We start from the raw sequence: 25,424 nt of genomic DNA on the forward strand, positions 1-25,424 counted from the left end.
AACATTGGGAAATAATATTAGGTTTGATAATGAGGAAAGTTGGGCGTAGGTGCTGCAAACGGGTCAGGTTGGTTCAAGATAGAAAGAATCGGTGGACCTTTGTTATTGCATGTATGAATTTTCAAATTCCTAAGTAAAATAAGTAAGCAGTAGCCCTTATTTCTATTTGTACCACACTATTAGACTTTCATAAAATATAATGTAATAATCTTCAGTTTTAAAAAGAAAATTGAATCAATTTAAAAAAAATAATTATATTATAACACTGTCAATCATTTTTGTCACCCATTTCCAGCAAAAACAGTGCTGCTGTTTTTATGCAGGGCATTTTAAATCAGATTTTAAAAAAAATCCATCACAGGAGTGAGGAGATTTGTAAATAGTAGATATGATATATATATATATATAAATATAAATATATATATATATATAAATATAAATATATATATATATATATATATATATATATATATATATATATATATATATATATATAAATATCTGAAGGGTAAATTTTTTTTTACTAGCATTTTGATACGAGTAATATTTTTAAAAAAAATATTCTTTTTTAATTAGTGTAACATGTTGTCATTATATGATCAAATAATTATAAAATAAAAAACTGTCCAAAAAAGTAAAAAAAAAAAATTAAAATTTTTTCTAATTGTTTAAACTTTGAACTTTTTAAAACAATAAAATTAAAAAATATCATCACAGAAATAACATGAACTGTGTATGCTGACTAATTATAAACATAAGCAAGAATCTGCATTAACATATTTGTATCATAATGTAAAAATGCTAGATAGACGTACGAACGCATATAAAGTTATCAATGCTTACTGGTTATGGTTACCGATACTGGCTTAAGTATAAATTGTAAATTAGGTTATTGTAATCTTAAGAACAAATAGAGTAGTAACAAAGACAGAAGATGTCTTCAGTGGTTAAGTAGTGTTCGATGTGGGGTTTGCGCTTCTGTGAAACAATTGTGAAGAAAACGGATTACAAAAGAAAAGTATTGAAAAGAAGCCCAACTCATGGCAAAAGCTGATCAAATAATTGATGAAAATGCCTATAAAGGCATTTACATCAGTTGCAACCTGATTCAGGCATAGCTGATTACTGCAATATGTAGGAATGAAGAGGTGAAATTCCAAGGTTAGGAATGAAAAGGGTGGTGTGGCGACCAGAATCTCACAAAGGGATTAGAATATTAATTAACTAGCAGTTAATACATGAGCTTAATAATAAGTAACACGTGTTATGTAAAAGTTGTTCTGAAAAAAGTTTAAATTATAAATGAATCCTACATCAGCTTGAATTTTCTTCCATTTCCTAAAAATATATCTGATATCGTTCGTTATTGATAATAATTAATAATTTTGTTTAATATAACAACACACCATCACAAAAAAATTATTACCAAGATGTATGATCTTAGTAAATGTTTTCATTTCTTCCAGTTCTCTTAATGATAAGGTTATGAAAAAAAATATCTATAGCAGTGCTCACTACCTGGTGTATGTGTGGACGGCCATTTTATACTCTTGTACATGTTCACATCTTTTTGTGTTAATTAATTAATACATTAATTACTATTTGAATTTAAATTTAAACGAAGGTGTTCTAAACGTTTAGTTGATATTAACGATTGTATATCAGCTTGTAATTGTAAAGCGAGCTCTAACGGCATTTTTTGTAACTGAATAGCAATTGAATTACCAAAAGCAATAAATTCATTATTTGAATTTAACTGATTCGTGCATAAATGAGTTTTTAATATGTTTAATATGTCATTTTCAGATGACGATTTATTACAACGTTTTTTAAATTTTGTTCTCTTTAACAATGATACACTAGTACTTGTATCATCATCATCGTCAGTTTTATTTAATATGTTTGATGAAACATGTGGTGTTAATTTAGAACGAATAAACTGATCATTATTAAAAAAGTGTTCAAAATCAGTAACATCTTTATGTCTTTCATTATCTGAACTACCACCAGTCAGTACTTCCTAAAAACAATAAAAAATAGTATATTATTGAAACATATATAATATAATTATTACATTACACTTTATTTTATGATGAAAGTAAAAACATATCCGTATTTGACAAAGCTTTTGTTCTATTTTAAACTTTTTCCTGTTTTTGTTCAAGACAATAATGAAAATTATTTAAAATTATTAACTGTTAAAATAACAAATCAAATCAAATTCAATAAATGTAAAGGTTTTCAAAACTTACATCATCTTACAAAATTTACATAACTTCAGAAACGGGTGGATATACTACTACATGAATAAGAAAATGCTCCAGCATATGCCAGGATAAATCATGGTAAAACCTTGTTTGGAACAGCATTTATTATGATTTATTTAAAATATAAAAACAAGAAATAATATTGTTAAATGTATATGCTAAATATAAAAAATAAATACAAAATAATTCACAATTAAGGATGTTTGTTTTGAGAGATTATATACATCGCTTACCTATTTTATTTTGGTTTCTTCTAGTGTAAGCGATCTTCTTGTGCTTTCGTAAATAAATTTAGAAAAGTAGCAATTTGTTTTTAACTCCAAAGAAAAGAAGTAAAGTTATAAGACTGGATGAACATACTCATATAACTCAAAGGCAGATAGCAACAGAATGTAAGGTTAGTCTACATGTAGTTAATATGATAATTAGGCAAAATCTTGAACATGGGTATAATTTCACCCCAACAAAAAGGTTACTGCGGAAGATGTAAAATGTAAAACAACCTTAAAAGATTTTTTACTATTTTACGTATAATAGTTTTTTATACAGTGATCCTACGAACCATACTAATTCAACAGAAAGCCAAATGAACTTCCCATTGAAGATCAACAAGGGGAAGAGCATAAAGTAACAGTAAAAATCTTGGGAAAAACCAATAACTGTAGGTATAGATGAGCTACCAACAGAAATAATTAGATATCTAAATGAAGAAGTGCCAGAAGAGATGTAAAACTGTGATTAATAACAGTGATTTATAACAGTAGTCAATGAAGTTGGACAACTTTCTTAAAACAACCACGATTTCAATTCCCAAAAAGCTTATTTACAGATAGATTTCTTTAATTTTGAATTTAGTAAAGATTCTTCGGTAAATTCTAAACAGAAGACTGAATAAAGAAAATGGGATGAACAGTTACAGAACAATATGCATACAGAAAGGAAAAAGAGATTATGAATCTAATTGTTTTTATGAGAGTAAATATACAATTAAACTAAACAATGAAAAAAGGCCAAACAAAATTATACCCGCACAGCTACTTTTATGACATCATACTCTACTAATGGAAAAATAAGTCATATTATGTTCCTCTTATTTACAAAAAAAATTGTATTTTAACTTATCATTAACTGAAAAATATGAACACAATAAAGCCTCAACTTCATAAAATTAACATAGTTCTTAAAAGACAACAGGTAAACTTTAACAACATACTAATAAATGAGTATGTTATATGGAGTCTTAATTTGAAGCAGCCTCCTGTCTATCCTTAAAAAAATAATGAAAGCGATTCACATTTAAATAAAGGAATTATCCTTTCGAGCACCTCTTGTTAATTTTTTTGTAAATCAACTTATAGTTATGGGGGAAAAACATAATTAAAAAACAAGAAACTTAATCTTAAAATTTCATGCAATGCAGACAAATTCTAAATAAGATTTCAACATACAGTTAATATGAAAGTAATAAACACAGTAAATTATACAAAATAATATAGTATATCAACTAACATAACACTTATTAAATACACCATATTCAATCAATATTAAATGGATTCAGTAATATCAAATAACTTTAAAACAAATGAAATACTTTCCTTCAAAGGAAACTTTTTAGGGAACTGGTAAGTAGTTATAAAATATCAATGAAATATTGATGTTTAATCAACTTACAAAGAAGCTGATTTGGTACGTAATCTAGAATTATATTTAATAATTTTAAAGAAATATTATATTTCTTCATGCTATTAAATGTCTTCAAGTAAATTTTTACAAAAAAAAAAATGTAATATTTTGAATGCTGATCAACAAGAAAAAGTTTTTAATTATTAGATATATTTTTATAATACTTACAAAACTTGATTCGGAAGATAAGTCATTTAAACATTTTAGAAAGTTATCAGCAACATTAAACCAAGGTAGCTCAGATACATAAACTTTTCCATCTTTAGAACCGATTTTAATTTTCTTAACTTCTTGAGAATAAGCACAATGAATGCTTTTTATCTTTTTTCGAAGAGTATTTATGTCATTAACATCAGTTAAACTTAAAAGTGCTTCTTCGGCTTCACTTCGTGTAATTCTACATTTAAAATATGCATTGTTCTTATCGTATAAACAAGGATATTTTTCATATTCTTTTAAAAACATACATACATCAAAATTAGTATCTTCCATTTTAAAGTTTAATTTTAAAATTAAAAGATTATACTTTCGAAATTAAAGATCAAACAAAAATCACGCTACGTCGTTACATGTACATATTATACATACGTACTTTATAGTACGATTTTTAAAATGATATTTAAAACTAGTAATCAATTTATTATTATAAATTTACGTTCACCAAATAGTTTTAAAAACAGTTTAAAATATACTGGATAATCATACTTCAATATCAGATCACAACAAACAATAATTTTCATCACGAAACAGGTAGTTGACATTTGTACTACCTTTCCTTTTAAACATCATTGTGTATGGAAACAAACCAACCCTTCTGGAATTTGTTTTTGTTTATAGGTGTGTTTCTTTAAAATGTCACAAAGAGCGCCACTAAACATATCGATTATATTTTTTAATGAATGTAGAACGTAATGTAAGTGTGTACTCGGTGAATATTTCATTAATTTGTTTGTTATACATCATTTGGTAAATGATTATTAATATTTGCATAATTAAAAGTGATAAGATTTAACATTTTTAATCTAATAATCTTAATATGGCTGATAAGGAATTAATGCGTTTATCCGTAAGTATGCAAAAATTGTTTCGTAATATGAATTTACGTAGGCTTGTAACATAAAATTTAAATTAATAGGTTTTATAATGTAATTAGATTAATTTTATATCATCTACAATCATTGTTATTAGGTCTTTATTGGAGATGTATTTTTTTTTATTTCGGTTGTAGTATTACTGTAGTAAGTGATGGAAGAGAACATAAGTGAAAAGATTTCGCCAATTTTTGAAGGTTATTCTGTGAACTTTATATGTACAGAAGTATGTATATTATATATTTTTTCCACTTTTGTAAAAATAAATTACTGCCCATTTTAATAACTTGAGATAAGCTTCCTTATGTATAATTTAAATTTGCTCATTTGTCGCGTAGCACTAATATGAATTTTATTCAAAATAGCCAACATTTTCTGTAAATTTTATTGTATTTTTCACAATTACAAAGAAAATGCATAAGATCATTCATTAAACTAACAAAAAATACAAATAACAGTACAATAACCCAGTAATATATAAATTAAATTACAGTGAATGTAGTAAATACATCAGGATGACTGTATATAGTCATCCTGATAATAATCATGCAGATTCACCCATGCACTATATACAGTGACAAGAACAACTTTTACTTATCGCTTCAAAGAAATTAAACCCACATGTTAACATATTAACTGCAACATTCAAAACCATAGATTCAGTATATTTACACAATATGATAATAACAGACAGATACATTTGAAAAAAAAATTCCACAAGGAATATATATATATACATGTACTATTTGATTACTCACTAAACATTTCTTTCAATTTTATGTAGATGAGCAACCTTAACTAACTAACTTACTTGTAATCTTCGACAGCTGTAAAGAAGGAAATACATTTTAGTTTTGAAAAGATATTCCAGAAGTATGTATTCAGGTATTTAAAAAGCCTTAATTAAATTAAATTTGTTATAAAAGTTGAAACTGCATTTCATTATACTATTCTCTGAATTTTTTTACTTAAACATTTATTAAATTAACAAGGCACTATTTTTAGTTTTACTAGAGTAAATATGGGGGAAAAAATTAATACGCTAAATTTTAAATGTTATAATTTGTTAAAATGTTGAAAGATTTTCTGTATATTATGATTATTGTTTATTTATTTAATATAATAATTAATTATTATATAAATTTTTATTATACATTTTTTGTGTACTGTATTAAAGTTGTTATTTGTTTTTGTAAACTGTATAGCGTGAGGAGATAGCACGCCAGTTTGAATTACCAGAACGGAAATCAAAAATTGCTACATTATTAAAACAAGATGGTCAAGCATATTGTATTTGTCGCTCATCTGATTCTGCAAGATTTATGATGTAAGTATAAAAATATTTATTGTGAATACCATTAACAAGCTTTTTTTTTAATATATTTTACTTGAGCAAATAGTTTTAAGGTGCATTGTAGACACTAATTGATGTGAGCATAGATCTTAAGTTTTGATTATTAAGATTACCAATGGGTTAATAAAATACCTTGGTATTTTGAATTAGAAAAAACTTAAAAAATTATTATTATTACATTATTTATAATTTAAAAAAAGTGTATTATTTACATTTAAATGTAGTTGTAATTTAAATTATTTTTTTTAAGTATTATTCTATGGATTTTTTAAATTGTTTTTGGCTATGCTAATCACATTACATCTTTGCCAATGAAATTGAAACTTAATAACTCTTTATAATAGTAAAACATTGAGAGACTTATCTTAATCCGTATTCCTTTTTTACTGTTAAATTTTGCAATTTTATTTCATTAGTAAAATGTGCCTTCATAAAAATAAAGAAAAACTGATTGATATATATATATATATATATATATTCACTCACTACTACACAAAGAGACTTTCCTCTATTACCAACAACTATACAAAAACAAAATTCAGAATTTTAATGATACAAAAATTATTACAAAATTTTAACTGTAGCTTTCTTATGACTTCCAGAATGTGTACCACAGCTAAACCTCACCATTTATTTATAAATAATCTAGAACTTCTTTTGCTAAATTTAAAATTGTTGCTACATTGATAGATATTGCTTGTATCGACTTCAGGAAGTTATTGTATGATTTACTAAATCTAATGTCATTGTCTGTAAAAGAGTATTTCTATTATTTTCAAATATACATAAAAACAGTACAGTTTCATAATAAAATTGATTAACTATTTACAAATTTTCAGTTTTGATGATTTGAGTAATATTGAATTTTTACACAGCGACTTCTCCGGAAAATTATTATTTGTTTTACTTAATTTAATGTCATTGTCTAATCTGCGAGCAACCTGCAAGTACTCTGTTGATTTTTATATACTGAACTAATAAGTTCCATCTGAATAAGCCACAGATATAATTGGCTAGATTCGACTTTAAATTCGTATTAATATTTTTATAACATCTTGGTCAGCGAGGTCACAGGTAGGAAGAAGAACTTTTAGGGTTACTAGAAATTTATATTTATATACAACATGAATCTAACCCATAGCGTTCTCAAACACTTATAAAGAGCACCGCATATGCTTGGCTCAAAATCGAGTTCAAGCTTCAACAAATTTTTTAGGTTTCAAGTCGGCTTTTGATTATCACTCAGAAATTGGTTATCTGAACTTGAAAGATATTCAAATAGGTAACATGATTAAAAGATGTAACCATTGCGATGCCAAATAACGTAAAGATGAAACTCTTGGACTTTGTGCTGGGAGCAAAGTAGTTCTTGAACAACTTCAATATCCTGATTTCATTAATAATTTGATTTTGATAAAACCCACGTATCTAGACATTTTATTTTATCAGGTAAGTTCTGAATATAGATGACTGAGAGCAACAGCCCACACGAAATTACTAAAATTATTTCCAATCTTTGAAGTTCTATACGCATATAGCATGGTGGAACCACGACAGAGGATGTTAGTATATTTATATAAAATCAAATAATAAATTCAAAAAATGCTTCCTGTTATTTATTTAAGAAGTAACCATTTATCATGGTCCTTGTCCAATTTTGGTGTTTTTAAACAAATGCTTTAGAAAATTGAAAATTGTATTTTTCAAATAAATATTATTTCTCAGTTAATATTAGTTTTAAATATTAAAAAAAACCTGATGTTCATTGTAATAAGTTGAGTAAGAAAATCTTCATGATTACAGAAAACAGTCGTTAAATAATGATAAAGTTATAATTAAATATATTATGTCAGTATGATTAATTTACAGTAACTTTCACAATAAGATGATTATCCAGCTTGTACTTTTGTTAGCAATAGTCAGTGTTATACAATTTCAATTTTCTTTTTGCGCAATTTTTGGCAAAAATTTGTTTTTTCTTATCAATTTATTTTGTACTTATTTGTTTAATTTTGATCCCCTAAACAATTGTACACATCTGAGCAATTAAAACTTACAATATCACCGCTAATAATAAAATATAGATAACAAGTAAAATAACTTGCATTGGAGGTTTTCTTAGTATGGGGCAATTAACAGAAAAGTACTGTTTCTTTTATTATAATATATAATTAATGGATTTATTTTACAGCGGTTGTGATAGCTGTGAAGAATGGTACCATGGTGATTGTATTGGACTGACAGAAAAGGAAGCAAAGTACATCCGGCAGTTTTTTTGTGTGGTTTGTAACATGATATTAAATATATATATGATATACACACCCACATAAACAAGTATATCTAGAAAAGTAAGGTCTGTTTCTAAATATTACTGCTACAGCGATATGATTGCTAACTTCTGTGAATTTTTGTTGAGTTGCTTGATGTAATATGAAGGGATTAACAACATTCTTAATCGTATGTTTAGTCTACGCTTCTTATAGTGTATTTATTATGTTTAAGAAAATTTAAACACTTGTCACACTTTAAAATCACACCATTACATCTCTTTTTGTGCGTTTTCTGGAAATTTCACATTCACTTCTACATAAAATTGTATCTGAGAAATTGAATTATTTGTAATTATGTGCATGCGGGGTATCTAAGATGCTTACAGAAAATCAAAAATAGTAAAATTTTTGTCTCGTTATAGTGAACAAGGGGCAATGATTTCTTTGCCTTAAAATCAGTGGCGAGAAGACATGGGTGTCACACATAACACCTTAAACAAAATGTCGGTCTGTAGTAGAGCAACACTTTGTTACCCAGAAAGAAAAAAAGGAAGCCACTGTTTTCAGCCCAGAAAATTATGTCTAGATTGTTTTGGGACAAAAAACAATTTTGTCAACTTTTAGCCTCGAGGCTGCACAATCAATAGCGATGCTTATTGGAAAACACTGAAAAAAATTGTGTCTTATAATCAGAACAAGTGAAATGGGTTGCTTATATGTGGCATCATGACACTACACATCTGGCTAACAGTTCCATAATAATGATGAGGTCAAGGTGTTGTTAATATATGGCTTGGATCCCAGATGGCATCATTCTGACAAAAGGATGCAACTTCTGGTATGATAAATGCCCCTATATTAGCAAGAACCACGTAGAAACTAGAGTAAGATTTATTCTTCAAGTGCCATAGAAATGTCTGCGTGTATATTCTTGATCTTTTTTATAGCCCTTTGGAATTTACTTTCTGGATAACCTTTTAAATATCTTTTTGCTTTAATGTAGTGCAGTATTCAAGTAATTTGAAATCAGGTTTTGCTTTTCATTCCTATTTACATGATTTCAGTTTATTCTTTTTATTTTTTTTGTAATAATATATGCGTGATTAAAATGTAAACGGAAAGTTCATAGCTATGTAAAATGTAATAGGAAACGTAAACATTGCTTTTCAATGTAGTTTCGCCCACTCATTTTTCCTTACTCCAGGAATGTCTTCATCTTAAAAGAGAAGCCCTTTATTTATTGATCCACCTCTTTTCAGCATCAATGATGTCCTCTTTTAAGTTGCATTTTTTCTTGTAAAAATTCCTTATGTTAAGAATTCTGGACTATACATAAGAAAGAGGAGCATATTCTGCTTGAGGTATCAAAATAAATTAATCATTACCCCAAAAAAACAAATGAAAGACTGGGTGCCTCTCCTCTTGGAGTATATTTAAGGTTTCACATTTTCTTATAAAATCATAGCATAATACTCAGCAGTGTAAAGATGTAAGAAAGTCGAGTAAGAAAATTTTGTCACTTCCAAAAGAAAGTTGTCATTTTCCTGGGGAAAAATTATTCTTTTCCTTCTTGTGAACATAGATGTTTCCAATATGAACTTGCTTACTTTAATCCTAAGTAAAAATCTTTCACCAATATTCATCATACGTTTTTGCGTTAAGATTTTTACTTTACATAAAGGCACAAAATAGAAATCTTAAATTCTTCATTTACCCGTGTATCGCATTGTAAAATTATTTATTTCATAATTATTATAAATTTCATATATATTTTTTTTGTTAGTGAAATGATTGTAGTGAAGTTGTGATCTAGCAAGGATATGAAGATCCCAGGTTCGAATCCTGGTCAGGCATGGCATTTTTACACATGCTACAAATAATTTATCGTATCCTCTGAAGAAATATCTAACAGCAGTCCCGGAGGTTAAACAAAAAAAATGTGTATGGTGTAACAAAATAATTACTTGTGATTACCACATAAGGTGGTAAATTGAATCCTGTTATAACTTGACAGTTATACAGTGCTTGTAATATCATGGCAAGTAGTATTTTGGAATAAACATTATTATTTATAATAGAAATAACTTTAGAATTAAAATTATTAATTAAATTTTGTTAAGCTAATTAGCTAATTATTTTTATTTATTAGTTTTTCTTCTCTTGTAGCGTTGTCAAGAAGAAGATCCTTCTTTAGAAACGCTATTCAAACCCGGTGTAAAACCTGAATTAGAAGCGAGATTTTGTTCTGAAGGGAAAATGAAGCGTAAGAGGGAAAAACTTGTTGATATAACTGCTAGTGCCCATGGTAATTATAGTCCATTATTAATATTAACATTTGTTGTAGTCGACAAAAAAAAATTTTGTTACAGTGAAATTTTAATAATTATTTAGATATTTATAAGTTGGCCCAATTGTCATGCATCCTACAATTTGATTATATCTTGGTGGCGGGAATATATGAATTATCATTATGTTGTAACACTGAAAGTTTTCTTAATGTGCATGTATTTCTTTAGTTTACATTTGTGCATATAAATTATTAATTTATTTAGATTAAATTTGTTATAGTCCATTTTTTCATTCTTTTTCTCTTGTTCATTAAATAACTATATATAATATTTTTTCAGCCTCTGCAAAGTACAAAATTAGAGAACACTCTTACCTTTATTTTTCCATGTTCAAAATTTTTTTCAGGTCTAAGCCCATCTTCAATGATGTTTTTTTAATAATTCTTATTTTTTACATATTTCACATAAAATTATAGCTTTTTACTTTTATTTTGTAAAAATTCTGCATGTGTATTTATGTATATATATATATATATATATAAATGCGCGCGCGCACACACACACACACAAAAACATAACTTGATATAACATGTCTCCGTGAAATACGAGCTAAATTTAAGGGACTGATTCAGGACATCAAAATAAACAGAACAGTTTGTATGGAAAAATGACCTATCTTGCTTTATTTTCCCCCTGCCCACCATCATTTGTTTTCAGTAAAAATTTTTATCTTAAGAAACCATAAATTTACAAAATATTGAAAATTTTATCTGAAAATTACAATTAAACTTTTTTTAATCTGTAACTATTAATTTAATAGATTTATATTTCATTACATCAGATTTTATGCCTTTTATGAACAAAATCACATCCTCATTTTAAAAAGCTAAGATATGGCTGAAATTGTTAAAATTGTTCCAAAAAGTTATGTAGTCTGACAATTTTGTGCCTATTTTCACTTCCTTCACTAATCAAATTAAAAATAATTTCTATTTCTAGTAATTATTATTAATTCAAAGAAAAGTTATAACAATTTAGGACCAATTTTAATACTTTCAGCCATATCTCGGCTATTTATCAACTGATTTGAACAAATGAGGTATCATTTCGTTCATAATAAAAGACTTAACATTTTATTTAATAAAACTTAACTTTGTAAAATTAATATTTACATTACTGTTAATGATTATTACTTACCATTTTGGAAGATAAAATTTTCAAAACTTATTTTGTGAATGATATTCTCTGGTTCTTGTATACTGAATTTTATTAAAACATCTCAATTGGCTCTTAAGATGTAAATTTTTATTGAAAAAACATAAAATAGCAGACAAAAGGAAAATGAAACAAGATAGGGCATTTGATGAATCTATTTTTTGTTAATCTAAATACCACGCAGTTTTTTTTTTGTAATTTTGATTCTCTGAATCGGTCCCTTAAGTTTGGCCAACATCTCCTAGTACACTTTGTGTACTCTGCTTCCCATAAAAAAAGTATTGTGATTATTAATACCAAGTCAGAAAATAACTGAAAATTTTTAATTATGCGCCGACAGAGATATTTAGTGACATGTGGTAGGCAGCTTTGTGTTCTGCATAATCTCCTCTATAACCACATTTTCTTGGATTGTTGATATCTCATTTATTTTTTGTGTTATTGTTATTTGAGTGCAGTTTATTTAAGTGTTAGTGGTGATTTTTGGAAGCAACAATACATACAATTTTACAACGTAAAATTTTGCTTGAAACTGGGGAAAACTTTCACAGAAACGTTTCAATGTTTGAAACAAGTTTACGCATATTATGAACTAGGTCCTATGCGATGTTGCAAATGGTTTTCATAATTTAAAATTGGTCATCAGCCAGTTGAAGATGACCCTCGACCAGAAAGGCGTTCGACTTCAACTGATGATACCCACATTAAGAAAATCAAAGATGTAGTGCGTGCAAATCGCTGATTGATTGTCGGAGAACTTGCAGAAGAGATTAACATCTCAAGTGGATCATGCCATAACATTTTGACTGAAAAATTGAACCTGCATGATGTTGCAGCAAAGTTTGTTCCTCGTTTGATGACTGAGCAGTAGAAAGAATAATGAGTGGAAGTTTGTTGGAAACGTCTTGAACAAGCCGATGACAATGAAACATTCACACAAAGGATCGCAAAGGGAAACAAAAGCTAGATTTATGGCTACAGCATTGTGACAAAAGTTCAATCATCACAATTAATCGGCAAAGGATCTCCACACTCCAAGAAAGCACGTTAGTCTTGATACAGTGTCAATGTGATGCTCTCTTTTTTTTTTATTGTAATGGAATTATGCATTTTGAACTTTTGTCTCAAGGTGAAACAGTGAACCGCGTGCATTATCAAGGTGTTTTACAATGGTTACATGAAAAAATTCACAAAAAGAAACAGTTGTGGCAAGACAAATCATGGTTTCTTCACCATGACAATGCACCTGCACACTCAGCTTTGTCAATTTTGTACCAAAAGTCAGATGACTGTCCTGCCTCAGCCTCCCTACTTGACCCAGCTCCTTGTGATTTTTTCTTATTTCCGAAATTAAAATCTGTGATGAAAGGACGCTGTTTTGAGATTATTGATGACATTAAAACAAATTTGTCACAGACCTTAAAGGCTATTTCAAATTAAGCTATCCAGGACTGACTGCTATGCAAAATGGAAACACCACTGGGAATAGTATGTGAATAGAAGAGGGAAGTATTTTGCAGAGGACAAGTACCAATAGTCTGTAAAATTAATAATAAAGATTAAAAAATAAACTTTGGTTATTTTTCTGAACAGACCTCGTAGATAACATTACTTTACTATGCAAAAATTGTTTCCTTTTATTGGTTTTAAGTTTACCACTTATTTTTTCTATTACCCATGACAAAACGGAGATGGTGTGTATGTGTTACCATTTACCTCAAAAACTACTGGACCAATTTCATTGCGGGTTTTTTGTATTATGTATCACTTCAGAGCAGGTTTTTAGACATGTTTTACTATTACAGGCCATCGGGGAGGGGCACTGCAGTAGTTGTGTTTCTCTAAAACACTGAGCCAATTTTGATGCGGTTTTTTGCATTACCTAACATAGATATCACTTCAGAGCAAGTTCTTAGACACGTTTTACAGTTACAGGCCACCAGGGGCCGCTGCAATAGTTTCAAAAATTATGTACTTAAGGTAAACGTTTTAGATATGATATGTATAAAAATCACAGAATTAATAACTAGAGGACAAAAGTATAATAATATAAAAATGGAATATAACTAATATATAAGAACTACATGTGCTGAATTTATTCTCATTACTGTTAAATTGGACTGAACCTTTGAATTACTTCCATATAACATTGATTCTTTCATTTACACTATAAACAGTATAAAGTAGCTTTTATGTTTATCGAATACTCTACAATTGATGTAATGAAAATCTAAGTGGATGAATCCAGAGTCCTAACATACATCCTCAAAGTTACCTTATTGCATTGCTTAGAAAATAATTCAAAATATTAATTTAATATTGAGTATATTATAGAGATAAATGTTATTTTTATCTCTCTCTCTAGTTATAGAAATTGTTAAGAACAAATTCTTTTATTTTATTATCAGATTAAATTATTGTAATATTCTGATCTGTATTAAAAAAAAAATCTTTAATGTCTGTCTTTACTAATACTGTCCTGTTCGTATATATTATATATAAGAAAATTAATGTTGTTCTTATTAATTTAGCTGGTACATTACCTAAACCAAGAGGACGTCATAGTGATGCTAGTAAACGAAATTGTGGACAGTGCATTAATTGTTTCCGTACTAGAGATTGTGGTGAATGTCGTCCATGTCGTTCTGGACGTGCGAAAGATATTTGTATTAATAGACAGTGCTTGAAACATTTGGTAATTTGATCTTTTTTTAAATTTATATATGTATATTTTGTTACATGTAGTAAATTGCTTAGAAATGCTTTTCTGCTAAGTACAAATATAAGTCATATATGGAAATTTATCTACTTGCTGTAAATAGGGCATAGTTGCACACTATCAGTTGACTCGGTAATCTTGTTGAAGAAAATTTAGATAAACATTTAAAAAGTTATCTAAATTATTTATGTTATGTAATATTCATACAATAAATTTTCATTGGCTGTATTACTAAATTACTTCCTTACAACCCAATGATGAAACATATTATTTTAAGTTTCAGAAAGTAACATATTAGAAATTAAGTAGTGCGAAGTAAAAATAACAGGTCAATAGTTGAAGGCATGTTAATTTAATGTTTTCTTGTAAATCATAAAAAATTATACGATAGGTAGTCGGATGCTAGCTGCCATTTTTATTCCCCAATTATTATTACAGAACATTATAAAAAAAATACAATAATGATTATTTGAGCTGATATCGAGTTTGCTAAGACTACAAAAGTATAATTATGAAATTTAGTGTATTAACTCATAAATAATTTTTCTAAAATCTATCTTTTCAAGACCCATATTACCTCTGTGTTAATAATTATTATTATATTATAACTCAACTTGATCCACCCAAGTACAGAATTAAATAAAGTAAATATATTAAATAAAGTAATTCTGTACTTGGGTGGATCAAGTTGACTTATAGTACAATAATAACTCACATATATATATATATATATATATATATATATGTGTGTGTGTGTGTGTGTGTGTGTGTGTGTGTGTGTGTGTGTGTGTGTGTGCATGCATGTGTATGTATTACAAAGTACTCCTGGGACTTTAATACCTATTCTACTTGTGAAAATAATGAAAAAATTCATATAAATATATGTTCTAAAATGCTTTGTTTACAACTTATGATTAGTGAAAGATTTTGCTTGAATTTCAATTACCCCAATGAAATGAGGTCATGTTGAAATTTTAGGTTGTTAATTAAGGGACAATATTAGTAATTTTATATAAATATTGACCTGAAAAATTGAATAAAATAGATCCCAGAACTGAATTTTAGTAGTAGTAGTTTTTGAGAAATTTGGGGGTGAAAACTAATAAATTGGGGTAAAAAACCCTGTTTTTTATCGCTTACCTGTTTTTTTAACAACAGTGAATGTTTTACTTGCAGGACTGAGAATATAAATTTAATTTTTTTACGTTTGGTTTGCTGATACGCATTCATATATTTGGTTTAGTGAAGAAGATAATGGAAAATGCTTTATTCCTTACTTTCTCTTATAGCTTAAATTTTGTGACATGAATACCTGTTCTTTTTCTGAAAATGGCTGTATCATTGGAGTTAATTGAGCCTGTTATACTAGGTTCTACGTCACTTATAACCATTATGGTTGTAGAACTTAACAGACGTACAGAATGTGTAAGTATCAGTAAATGTATCTCCCTTTAATTAAAGTGGATATATTTAGTTTTATTAAATATTAGTTATCTGATTCGTTTCATTTAAAACTATTGAATGATGCCTTAATAAAGATTTCAACTTATTTATGATTCTTAACACATTCAGTGCTGAGCAATTGTAGGGGCATGTCTCTCTGCATACACAAATACACATGGTAATACAACAGCTTTTCTATCACTGCTGGTGGGGGATCAGCATGTTACTGTTGACTCTGTATCGTATGTTAGTACATCAAAAACATTTATATTTTGTTATTGTGCACTTCATTCATAGTTACATTGAACTGGCTTTTTTTTGGTGGAATTTTAAATTTATGTGATCTTTTATAACATTTTAAAAAGGTAAGACTTTTTTTTATACTATATTATATATTATTTTTTAACTTTATATTTTACATAATTAATGAGATATTTACATATTATTAGCACAAGTTATTATTGTCTAAATGCAGTTACAAATAAATTTTTTGAAAAATAGACGCATTATTTATAAATAGTTACAAAGGTTTATTTATTATGTATAAAAGATCTATGTAAACTTTCATATTGGAAGAAACTGAATCCCAGACCTCTGAAAAATTCTAAGTAACTTTCTGTTATAAAAATGTTATTCCAAAAAAATAAATTTATGTTAAAAAGATTATTTTTAATACACTGAATAATAATAGTTTTAAGTTGATGAATAAATATTACCTTCGCTGGAAAATTGACCTTCAACATTAGTGAATTTTAATTTTTGTAATGTTAGTATAACAGTTTGAAAATTTTATTTTCAGAAATGGGTCCTAAATCTTTCAGTTTAGGGATATACAGGAAAAGAAAAGCACCTGATGAGTGAATTTACGAAGAAGAATAATTGGCTAATATAAACAATTAATTGGTCATCTGAATATGATGGATTTTCTTTGTGATGAACAGACAATAAAGAAGATGGTGATGTCAATAACAGCTTGATTGTTCAGCCCACGGGGCTGATCTAGTGGTTAACTCATCTTCACAAATCAGCTATTTGAAGTCAAGAGTTCTAAGGTTTAAATTCTACTAAAAGCGGTTACTTTTATACAGATTTGAATACTAGATCGAGGATATCAGTGTTCTTTGGTGGTTGGGTTTCAATTAACCACACATCTCAGGAACGGTCCACCAGAGACTCTACAAGACAATAATTCATTTACATTCATACATATCATCCTCATTCATTCTCTGAAGTAATACCATATGGTAGTTTCAGAAGCTAAACAGAAAAAAAAGAGAGAGCATGATTATTTATCAGAATGAGTTCTTGACCTCTGGTCTATGAGGGGTTGAAGTGCCACCGTTTTGGTAGAACAAGTCACTCCACCCTTGATGCTATCATTGTTAACCATGTTAATAGTGATACCAGTTTCTACACCTGATGTTGAGGAGCCACTCAACCAGCTGATTGTACCTGATATACCTGTTTACAAACTGAGTGGACTGCAACTACTTTGGAACGTAATGATAAAAAGCCAGTGGACTTTCTGATTATGTTTCTGGTCAATGATTTCTTGACACTTGTTCTTGGCCAAAGCAACAAATATACCCTTGAGGTCCTAGTGCTATGTATTGGTGACTGCTTCTGGATTATGAGGTGAAAAGGAATAACAATGCAAGAAATAAAAACTTTTTTTGGTTTTTATTTCTGATGAGTTTAATAAAAGTTAACCGAATTAGTGATTACTGGAAAAGATGTTTATTTAAGTTATCTTTTGCTAAGGTTAGGTTTTGTTTTGATTTTAAGGGTGTTGTATTTTCCACCAAATGGAGATGTAAATGAACAATTACATTGAATTTTTTTAATTTGAAAGTGGATGAAATTTATTCCCTTGACAAAGAACTCTCCCTTATGAATGTATGGTTCTGTGGAAAACATTTGATTTTCAGGAAATATATTTCAAAAAGAAGCATAAATACGGAATGAAACTGTATGTTTTAGCTAAAACTAAAAGTACGATACATAAATTGCTTATATATGCAAGAACGGGGGACCCCAAATGTTGGGGGAGTCCAACACACCTCAAAGGTTGTTCATAAATTAGTTAGTTAGAAAAAACCAATCGAGGACATTTCCTATTTATGGACAGCTACGACAATAGTATCTAGCTGAAAGTTTGTTAGACTTGGACAAATATTATAGTAGAACATTACATTCAAAAAGAAAAGGAAAACTTCTAGTAACTGATGCAAAGTTAAAAAAGGGAGGTACAGTAACAGTATAACCAGAAAGGCGTATGTATTTTAAAGTAGAGGGATAAAAGAGATGTCCCAGCTATTTTCACTGAATTTGGAAGACAGGAGGTACTAGTTACAAATAAAAGAGTTGAAATTAAAATCAAACCCCAGCTGAGTATAATAAGCATATGAAGGGTATTGACGGACAAGACCAAATGTTGGCTTACTACTCCTCTTCTCAAAAGTCCCGTAGATGGTGCAAGAAACTAGTTATTCACTTATTTTTAATTGTGTTGATAAATAGCTATTTCTCCAAAGGATCAAATGGGAAAATAAAAAGAAAACAGAGTAAAGTGTGCCGCAAGAACAAAAATTGACTGGAAGCCAGTTATACTTGTTCCCATTGCCCAGATTTGCCCAGCTTATGTTTAGAACCATGCTTTAGAGAATACCATAATTGCGTAATTATTTTATAGACACTACATTCTCAAAATTTTAGGTTTCCAAATTTATATTGAAAAGAATTTATTTAGGACAGTTACAGTGGAAAATGCAAATCCTTGATTAGCTGTTTTAATTTCAGTTAGTATTACGTAACTTAATTATTATGTTTTATTTCTGTTTTTATTTTTATTTATATGGTGATAAACTTGTAATTTTAATTTTTTCTTTTTTGACATTTATTTATATTATTTATTTATTATTGTTTATATTTTCTTTTTTTTCCTTTTAATAATCAAATGATTATTTGTAGAATAAATTAATTTTATAAATTATTTGTTTCAGTTAATTTTAATTAGACGATTACATTTTACTTTTATTTAGCATTATTTACCTCCTCTATGAATCATGAGACCTTGCCGTTGGTGAGGGGGCTTGAGTGCTCAGGGATACAGAGTAGCTGGACCGAAGGTGCAACCATATCGGAGAGGTATCTGTTGAGAGCCAGACTAAGGAATGATTCCTGAAAGAGGGCAGCAGCTCTTTCAGTAGTTGTTAGGGGCGTGAGTCAGGACGACTTAAACGGCCGTATCAACATCACTCAGTCCTCTCAGTACTGCGCAGCTGAAAGCAATGGAAAACTACAGCTGCTTTTTTTCCAAGAAAATGTGGCTCTCTGCATTTTCACATAGCAATAATGGAGGCGCCTTCCTTGGTAAAATATTCCGGAGGTAAAATAGTCCCCCGTTCGGATCTCCGGGTTTAGCATATAGCAATAATGGAGGCGCCTTCCTTGGTAAAATATTCCGGAGGTAAAATAGTCCCCCGTTCGGATCTCCGGGTGGGGACTACTAAGGAAGGGGTCACCAGAAAATTAAAAAATAACATTCTACGAGTCGGAGCGTGGAATGTTAGAAGCTTAAAAAAGGTTGGTAGGCTAGAAAATTTAAAAAGGGAAATGGGTAGGACAAATGTGGATATAGTAGGAATTAGTGAGGTTCGGTGGGAAGAGGAAGGCGACTTTTGGTCAGGTGATTTTAGAGTAATTAACTCAGCGTCAAATAATGGGCAGGCAGGAGTAGGTTTCGTGATGAACAAGAAGATAGGGAGGAGAGTGGAGTATTTCAAAACGCATAGCGATAGAATCATTGTAATAAGGATAAAATCAAAACCTAAACCGACAACGATTGTTAACGTCTATATGCCTACAAGCGCCCATGATGATGATGAGGTAGAGTGTGTATACGAAGAGATTGATGAAGCAATTAAACACGTAAAAGGAGATGAAAATTTAATAATAGTTGGAGATTGGAATGCAAGCATTGGAGAAGGCAAGGAAGGAAATATAGTGGTGAATACGGGCTGGGCAAAAGGAATGAAAGAGGGGACCGACTTATAGAGTTTTGCACGAAGTATAATTTAGTAATTGCCAACACCCAATTTAAAAATCATAACAGAAGAATATACACTTGGAAAAAGCCAGGCGATACTGCAAGGTATCAGATAGATTATATCATGGTTAAGCAAAGATTTAGAAATCAACTCGTTGACTGCAAAACTTACCCTGGAGCAGACATTGATAGCGACCATAATTTGGTGATAATGAAATGTAGATTGGGGTTTAAAAACCTGAAGAAAAGGTGTCAGATGAATCGGTGGAATTTAGAGAAGCTTGAGGAAGAGGAGGTAAAGAAGATTTTTGAGGAGGACATCGCAAGAGGTCTGAGTAAAAAAGATAAGGTAGAAAATGTAGAAGAAGAATGGGAGAATGTTAAAAAGGAAATTCTTAAATCAGCAGAAGCAAACTTCTGCAGAAGCAAACAGGCGGAATAAAGAGAACTGGTAGAAAACCTTGGGTTTCAGACGATATATTGCAGCTGATGGATGAACGTAGAAAATATAAGAATGCTAATGATGAAGAAAGTAAAAGGAACTATCGGCAATTAAGAAATGCTATAAATAGGAAATGCAAACTGGCGAAAGAAGAGTGGATTAAAGAAAAGTGTTCAGAAGTGGAAAGAGAAATGAACATTGGTAAAATTGACGGAGCATACAGGAAAGTTAAGGAAAATTTTGGGGTACATAAATTAAAATCTAATAATGTGTTAAACAAAGATGGTACACCAATATATAATACGAAAGGTAAAGTCGATAGATGGGTGGAATATATTGAAGAGTTATACGGAGGAAATGAATTAGAAAATGGTGTTATAGAGGAAGAAGAGGAAGTTGAGGAGGATGAAATGGGAGAAACAATACTGAGATCTGAATTTAAGAGAGCATTAAAAGATTTAAATGGCAGAAAGGCTCCTGGAATAGACGAAATACCTGTAGAATTACTGCGCAGTGCAGGTGAGGAAGCGATTGATAGATTATACAAACTGGTGTGTAATATTTATGAAAAAGGGGAATTTCCGTCAGACTTCAAAAAAAGTGTTATAGTTATGATACCAAAGAAAGCAGGGGCAGATAAATGTGAAGAATACAGAACAATTAGTTTAACTAGTCATGCATCAAAAATCTTAACTAGAATTTTATACAGAAGAATTGAGAGGAGAGTGGAAGAAGTGTTAGGAGAAGACCAATTTGGTTTCAGGAAAAGTATAGGGACAAGGGAAGCAATTTTAGGCCTCAGATTAATAGTAGAAGGAAGATTAAAGAAAAACAAACCAACATACTTGGCGTTTATAGACCTAGAAAAGGCTTTCGATAACGTAGATTGGAATAAAATGTTCAGCATTTTAAAAAAATTAGGTTTCAAATACAGAGATAGAAGAACAATTGCCAACATGTACAGGAACCAAACAGCAACAATAACAATTGAAGAACATAAGAAAGAAGCCCTAATAAGAAAGGGAGTCCGACAAGGATGTTCCCTATCTCCGTTACTTTTTAATTTTTACATGGAACTAGCAGTTAATGATGTTAAAGAACAATTTAGATTCGGAGTAACAGTACAAGGTGAAAAGATAAAGATGCTACGATTTGCTGATGATATAGTAATTCTAGCCGAGAGTAAAAAGGATTTAGAAGAAACAATGAACGGCATAGATGAAGTCCTACGCAAGAACTATCGCATGAAAATAAACAAGAACAAAACAAAAGTAATGAAATGTAGTAGAAATAACAAAGATGGACCACTGAATGTGAAAATAGGAGGAGAAAAGATTATGGAGGTAGAAGAATTTTGTTATTTGGGAAGTAAAATTACTAAAGATGGACGAAGCAGGAGCGATATAAAATGCCGAATAGCACAAGCTAAACGAGCCTTCAGTAAGAAATATAATTTGTTTACATCAAAAATTAATTTAAATGTCAGGAAAAGATTTTTGAAAGTGTATGTTTGGAGTGTCGCTTTATATGGAAGTGAAACTTGGACAATCGGAGTATCTGAGAAGAAAAGATTAGAAGCTTTTGAAATGTGGTGCTATAGGAGAATGTTAAAAATCAGATGGGTGGATAAAGTGACAAATGAAGAGGTATTGCGGCAAATAGATGAAGAAAGAAGCATTTGGAAAAATATAGTTAAAAGAAGAGACAGACTTATAGGCCACATACTAAGGCATCCTGGAATAGTCGCTTTAATATTGGAAGGACAGGTAGAAGGGAAAAATTGTGTAGGCAGGCCACGTTTGGAGTATGTAAAACAAATTGTTGGGGATGTAGGATGTAGAGGGTATACTGAAATGAAACGACTAGCACTAGATAGGGAATCTTGGAGAGCTGCATCAAACCAGTCAAATGACTGAAGACAAAAAAAAAAGACAAAAAAAAAAAACCAAAGAAAGCAGGGGCAGATAAATGTGAAGAATACAGAACAATTAGTTTAACTAGTCATGCATCAAAAATCTTAACTAGAATTTTATACAGAAGAATTGAGAGGAGAGTGGAAGAAGTGTTAGGAGAAGACCAATTTGGTTTCAGGAAAAGTATAGGGACAACGGAAGCAATTTTAGGCCTCAGATTAATAGTAGAAGGAAGATTAAAGAAAAGCAAACCAACATACTTGGCGTTTATAGACCTAGAAAAGGCTTTCGATAACGTAGACTGGAATAAAATGTTCAGCATCTTAAAAAAATTAGGGTTCAAATACAGAGATAGAAGAACAATTGCTAACATGTACAGGAACCAAACAGCAACAATAACAATTGAAGAACATAAGAAAGAAACCCTAATAAGAAAGGGAGTCCGACAAGGATGTTCCCTATCGCCGTTACTTTTTAATCTTTACATGGAACTAGCAGTTAATGATGTTAAAGAACAATTTAGATTCGGAGTAACAGTACAAGGTGAAAAGATAAAGATGCTACGATTTGCTGATGATATAGTAATTCTAGCCGAGAGTAAAAAGGACTTAGAAGAAACAATGAACGGCATAGATGAAGTTCTACGCAAAAACTATCGCATGAAAATAAACAAGAACAAAACAAAAGTAATGAAATGTAGTAGAAATAACAAAGATGGACCGCTGAATGTGAAAATAGGAGGAGAAAAGATTATGGAGGTAGAAGAATTTTGTTATTTGGGAAGTAAAATTACTAAAGATGGACGAAGCAGGAGCGATATAAAATGCCGAATAGCACAAGCTAATTGAGCCTTCAGTAAGAAATATAATTTGTTTACATCAAAAATGAATTTAAATGTCAGGAAAAGATTTTTGAAAGTGTATGTTTGGAGGGTCGCTTTATATGGAAGTGAAACTTGGACAATCGGAGTATCTGAGAAGAAAAGATTAGAAGCTTTTGAAATGTGGTGCTGTAGGAGAATGTTAAAAATCAGATGGGTGGATAAAGTGACAAATGAAGAGGTATTGCGGCAAATAGATGAAGAAAGTAGCATTTGGAAAAATATAGTTAAAAGAAGAGACAGACTTATAGGCCACATACTAAGGCATCCTGGAATAGTCGCTTTAATATTGGAAGGACAGGTAGAAGGGAAAAATTGTGTAGGCGACCACGTTTGGAGTATGTAAAACAAATTGTTGGGGATGTAGGATGTAGAGGGTATACTGAAATGAAACGACTAGCACTAGATAGGGAATCTTGGAGAGCTGCATCAAACCAGTCAAATGACTGAAGACAAAAAAAATTAGCATTATATATTGATATTATTTTCATTTTAAATTAATACTGTTTGGCAATTACTTACTTGTATCCTTTACAATAAAATGTATGTTACATAAATATTTTTAATTTTATTATTCATTCAAATAAAAACATTTAAATATTCAATGTTTTATTTCATTATGTGTTTAAAACATAAGTAGTGTTGTTACTTTATTTGTTTGTCAGATCTATTCTAAAACGTCATGAGGAATTTATGTAAAAATTAATTTTCAGGTTGTAAACAAGTCAGATGATAGATGAAAATAAACTGTAAATTAATCTATTTGATGCAAAAGTAAAATAGAAAATTCTAAATAAATTATTGATATATGAAACAAATTAGGATTATTGCATGTAAATTTAACACAGACTTTGTATAAGTAAAGTTCACAAAATTTTTTCATAGAATTAAGAAATAAATTATTTTTTCTAATTAAAAGACTAGAAAATTAGTTAACATAAATTGCCAGCATTAGCAAGTAAAAGGGTTAGCAAATATACTCAACCAAGCTTGAGTGAGTTCAGCAAGGGTAGTATAAAAATTAAGTGATTTTTTGTCTCCCATGCACACCACACATGGTCATGTTTTTCGGGCTTTTCAAATGTTTTATATTTTAAGACATATATATAAATGTTTGTAACAAGTATATTTAGATGAGTTAAAAATAATTCAGCTTGTAGGGTTAATACGCTGATGAAAAATCAGCATTGCATGTGTTAACAAATGCATATAACTATTTAAGATTTAAGCAGGAAACTAAACCTAACATAAATTAAATTAAAAATATAATTTTTAATTCGTTTTTATTTCAGAATAAAATATATTTACCGGAAAAAGAAAAGAAAAGTCAATCAGCCAAAGCGACAAGTAAATCATCAAATGCACGTCGTAAACGAAAAGAATCCGATTCAGATACTGAACGTAATCCTGAACCTTTGCGTCAGTGTAATGGACCTGCTTGTGTTAATGCAGCTCGTCCTCGTAGTAAATACTGTAGTGATGGATGCGGTATACAGTTAGCTACTAATCGAATATATCAAGTTTTACCACAAAGAATACAAGAATGGGCTTTATCGCCTTGTCTTGCAGAGGATATGAATAAAAAGGAATTAGAATCGGTGAGAAGGCAGCAGTTAGAAGTAAGGATTATACTTCAAGAATTAGACAAACGTCATGTAGTAAGTTTTTTGTATTCTATTACAACCATTTCATTTTCCTGTTTTTTTATATCGCTATGCAATATATATAGTAGAGTACTATAAACCCAACATTCAGTAACTAGACATGACATCAGGTGGTAGTGGGGGAGGGCCAATAGTGGTTGACTTTCT

The 25,424-nt window shown here is 29.7% G+C and overlaps 2 protein-coding genes across 2 annotated transcripts in view; one reads left to right on the forward strand and one right to left on the reverse strand.

Annotated features, from left to right (window-relative positions):
* Positions 1–557: 557 nt before the first annotated feature.
* On the reverse strand, positions 558–4,874 carry LOC142332965 (uncharacterized). The gene is made up of 2 exons (XM_075379688.1): positions 4,119–4,874; positions 558–2,020 (listed from the first exon to the last, which is right to left on the reverse strand). Exons 1-2 carry the CDS (start codon positions 4,440–4,442, stop codon positions 1,592–1,594), a joined length of 753 nt encoding a protein of 250 aa, XP_075235803.1. The 5' UTR covers positions 4,443–4,874; the 3' UTR covers positions 558–1,591.
* The window catches only part of LOC142332964 (CXXC-type zinc finger protein 1-like), a 39,031-nt gene continuing 18,440 nt past the window's right edge, over positions 4,834–25,424 (forward strand). The window contains exons 1-6 of the mRNA XM_075379687.1: positions 4,834–5,016; positions 6,247–6,368; positions 8,587–8,677; positions 10,832–10,970; positions 14,700–14,863; positions 24,906–25,271. Of these exons, the coding sequence (XP_075235802.1) occupies positions 4,987–5,016; positions 6,247–6,368; positions 8,587–8,677; positions 10,832–10,970; positions 14,700–14,863; positions 24,906–25,271 (912 nt within the window). The 5' untranslated portion in view covers positions 4,834–4,986. The remainder of the gene's footprint in view (positions 5,017–6,246; positions 6,369–8,586; positions 8,678–10,831; positions 10,971–14,699; positions 14,864–24,905; positions 25,272–25,424) is intronic.

The sequence above is a fragment of the Lycorma delicatula genome, chromosome 12 (genome assembly GCF_047948215.1).
Source record: "Lycorma delicatula isolate Av1 chromosome 12, ASM4794821v1, whole genome shotgun sequence".
NCBI classification, from domain to species: Eukaryota; Metazoa; Arthropoda; class Insecta; order Hemiptera; family Fulgoridae; genus Lycorma; species Lycorma delicatula.

Coding starts and splice junctions, on each gene's coding strand:
- LOC142332965 (XM_075379688.1), bottom strand. CDS start 4,442: ATGGAAGATACTAATTTTGATGTATGTATGTTTTTAAAAGAATATGAA. Junction 2,021..4,118: donor TATCTTCCGAATCAAGTTTT/GTAAGTATTATA, acceptor TATTGTTTTTAG/GAAGTACTGACTGGTGGTAG.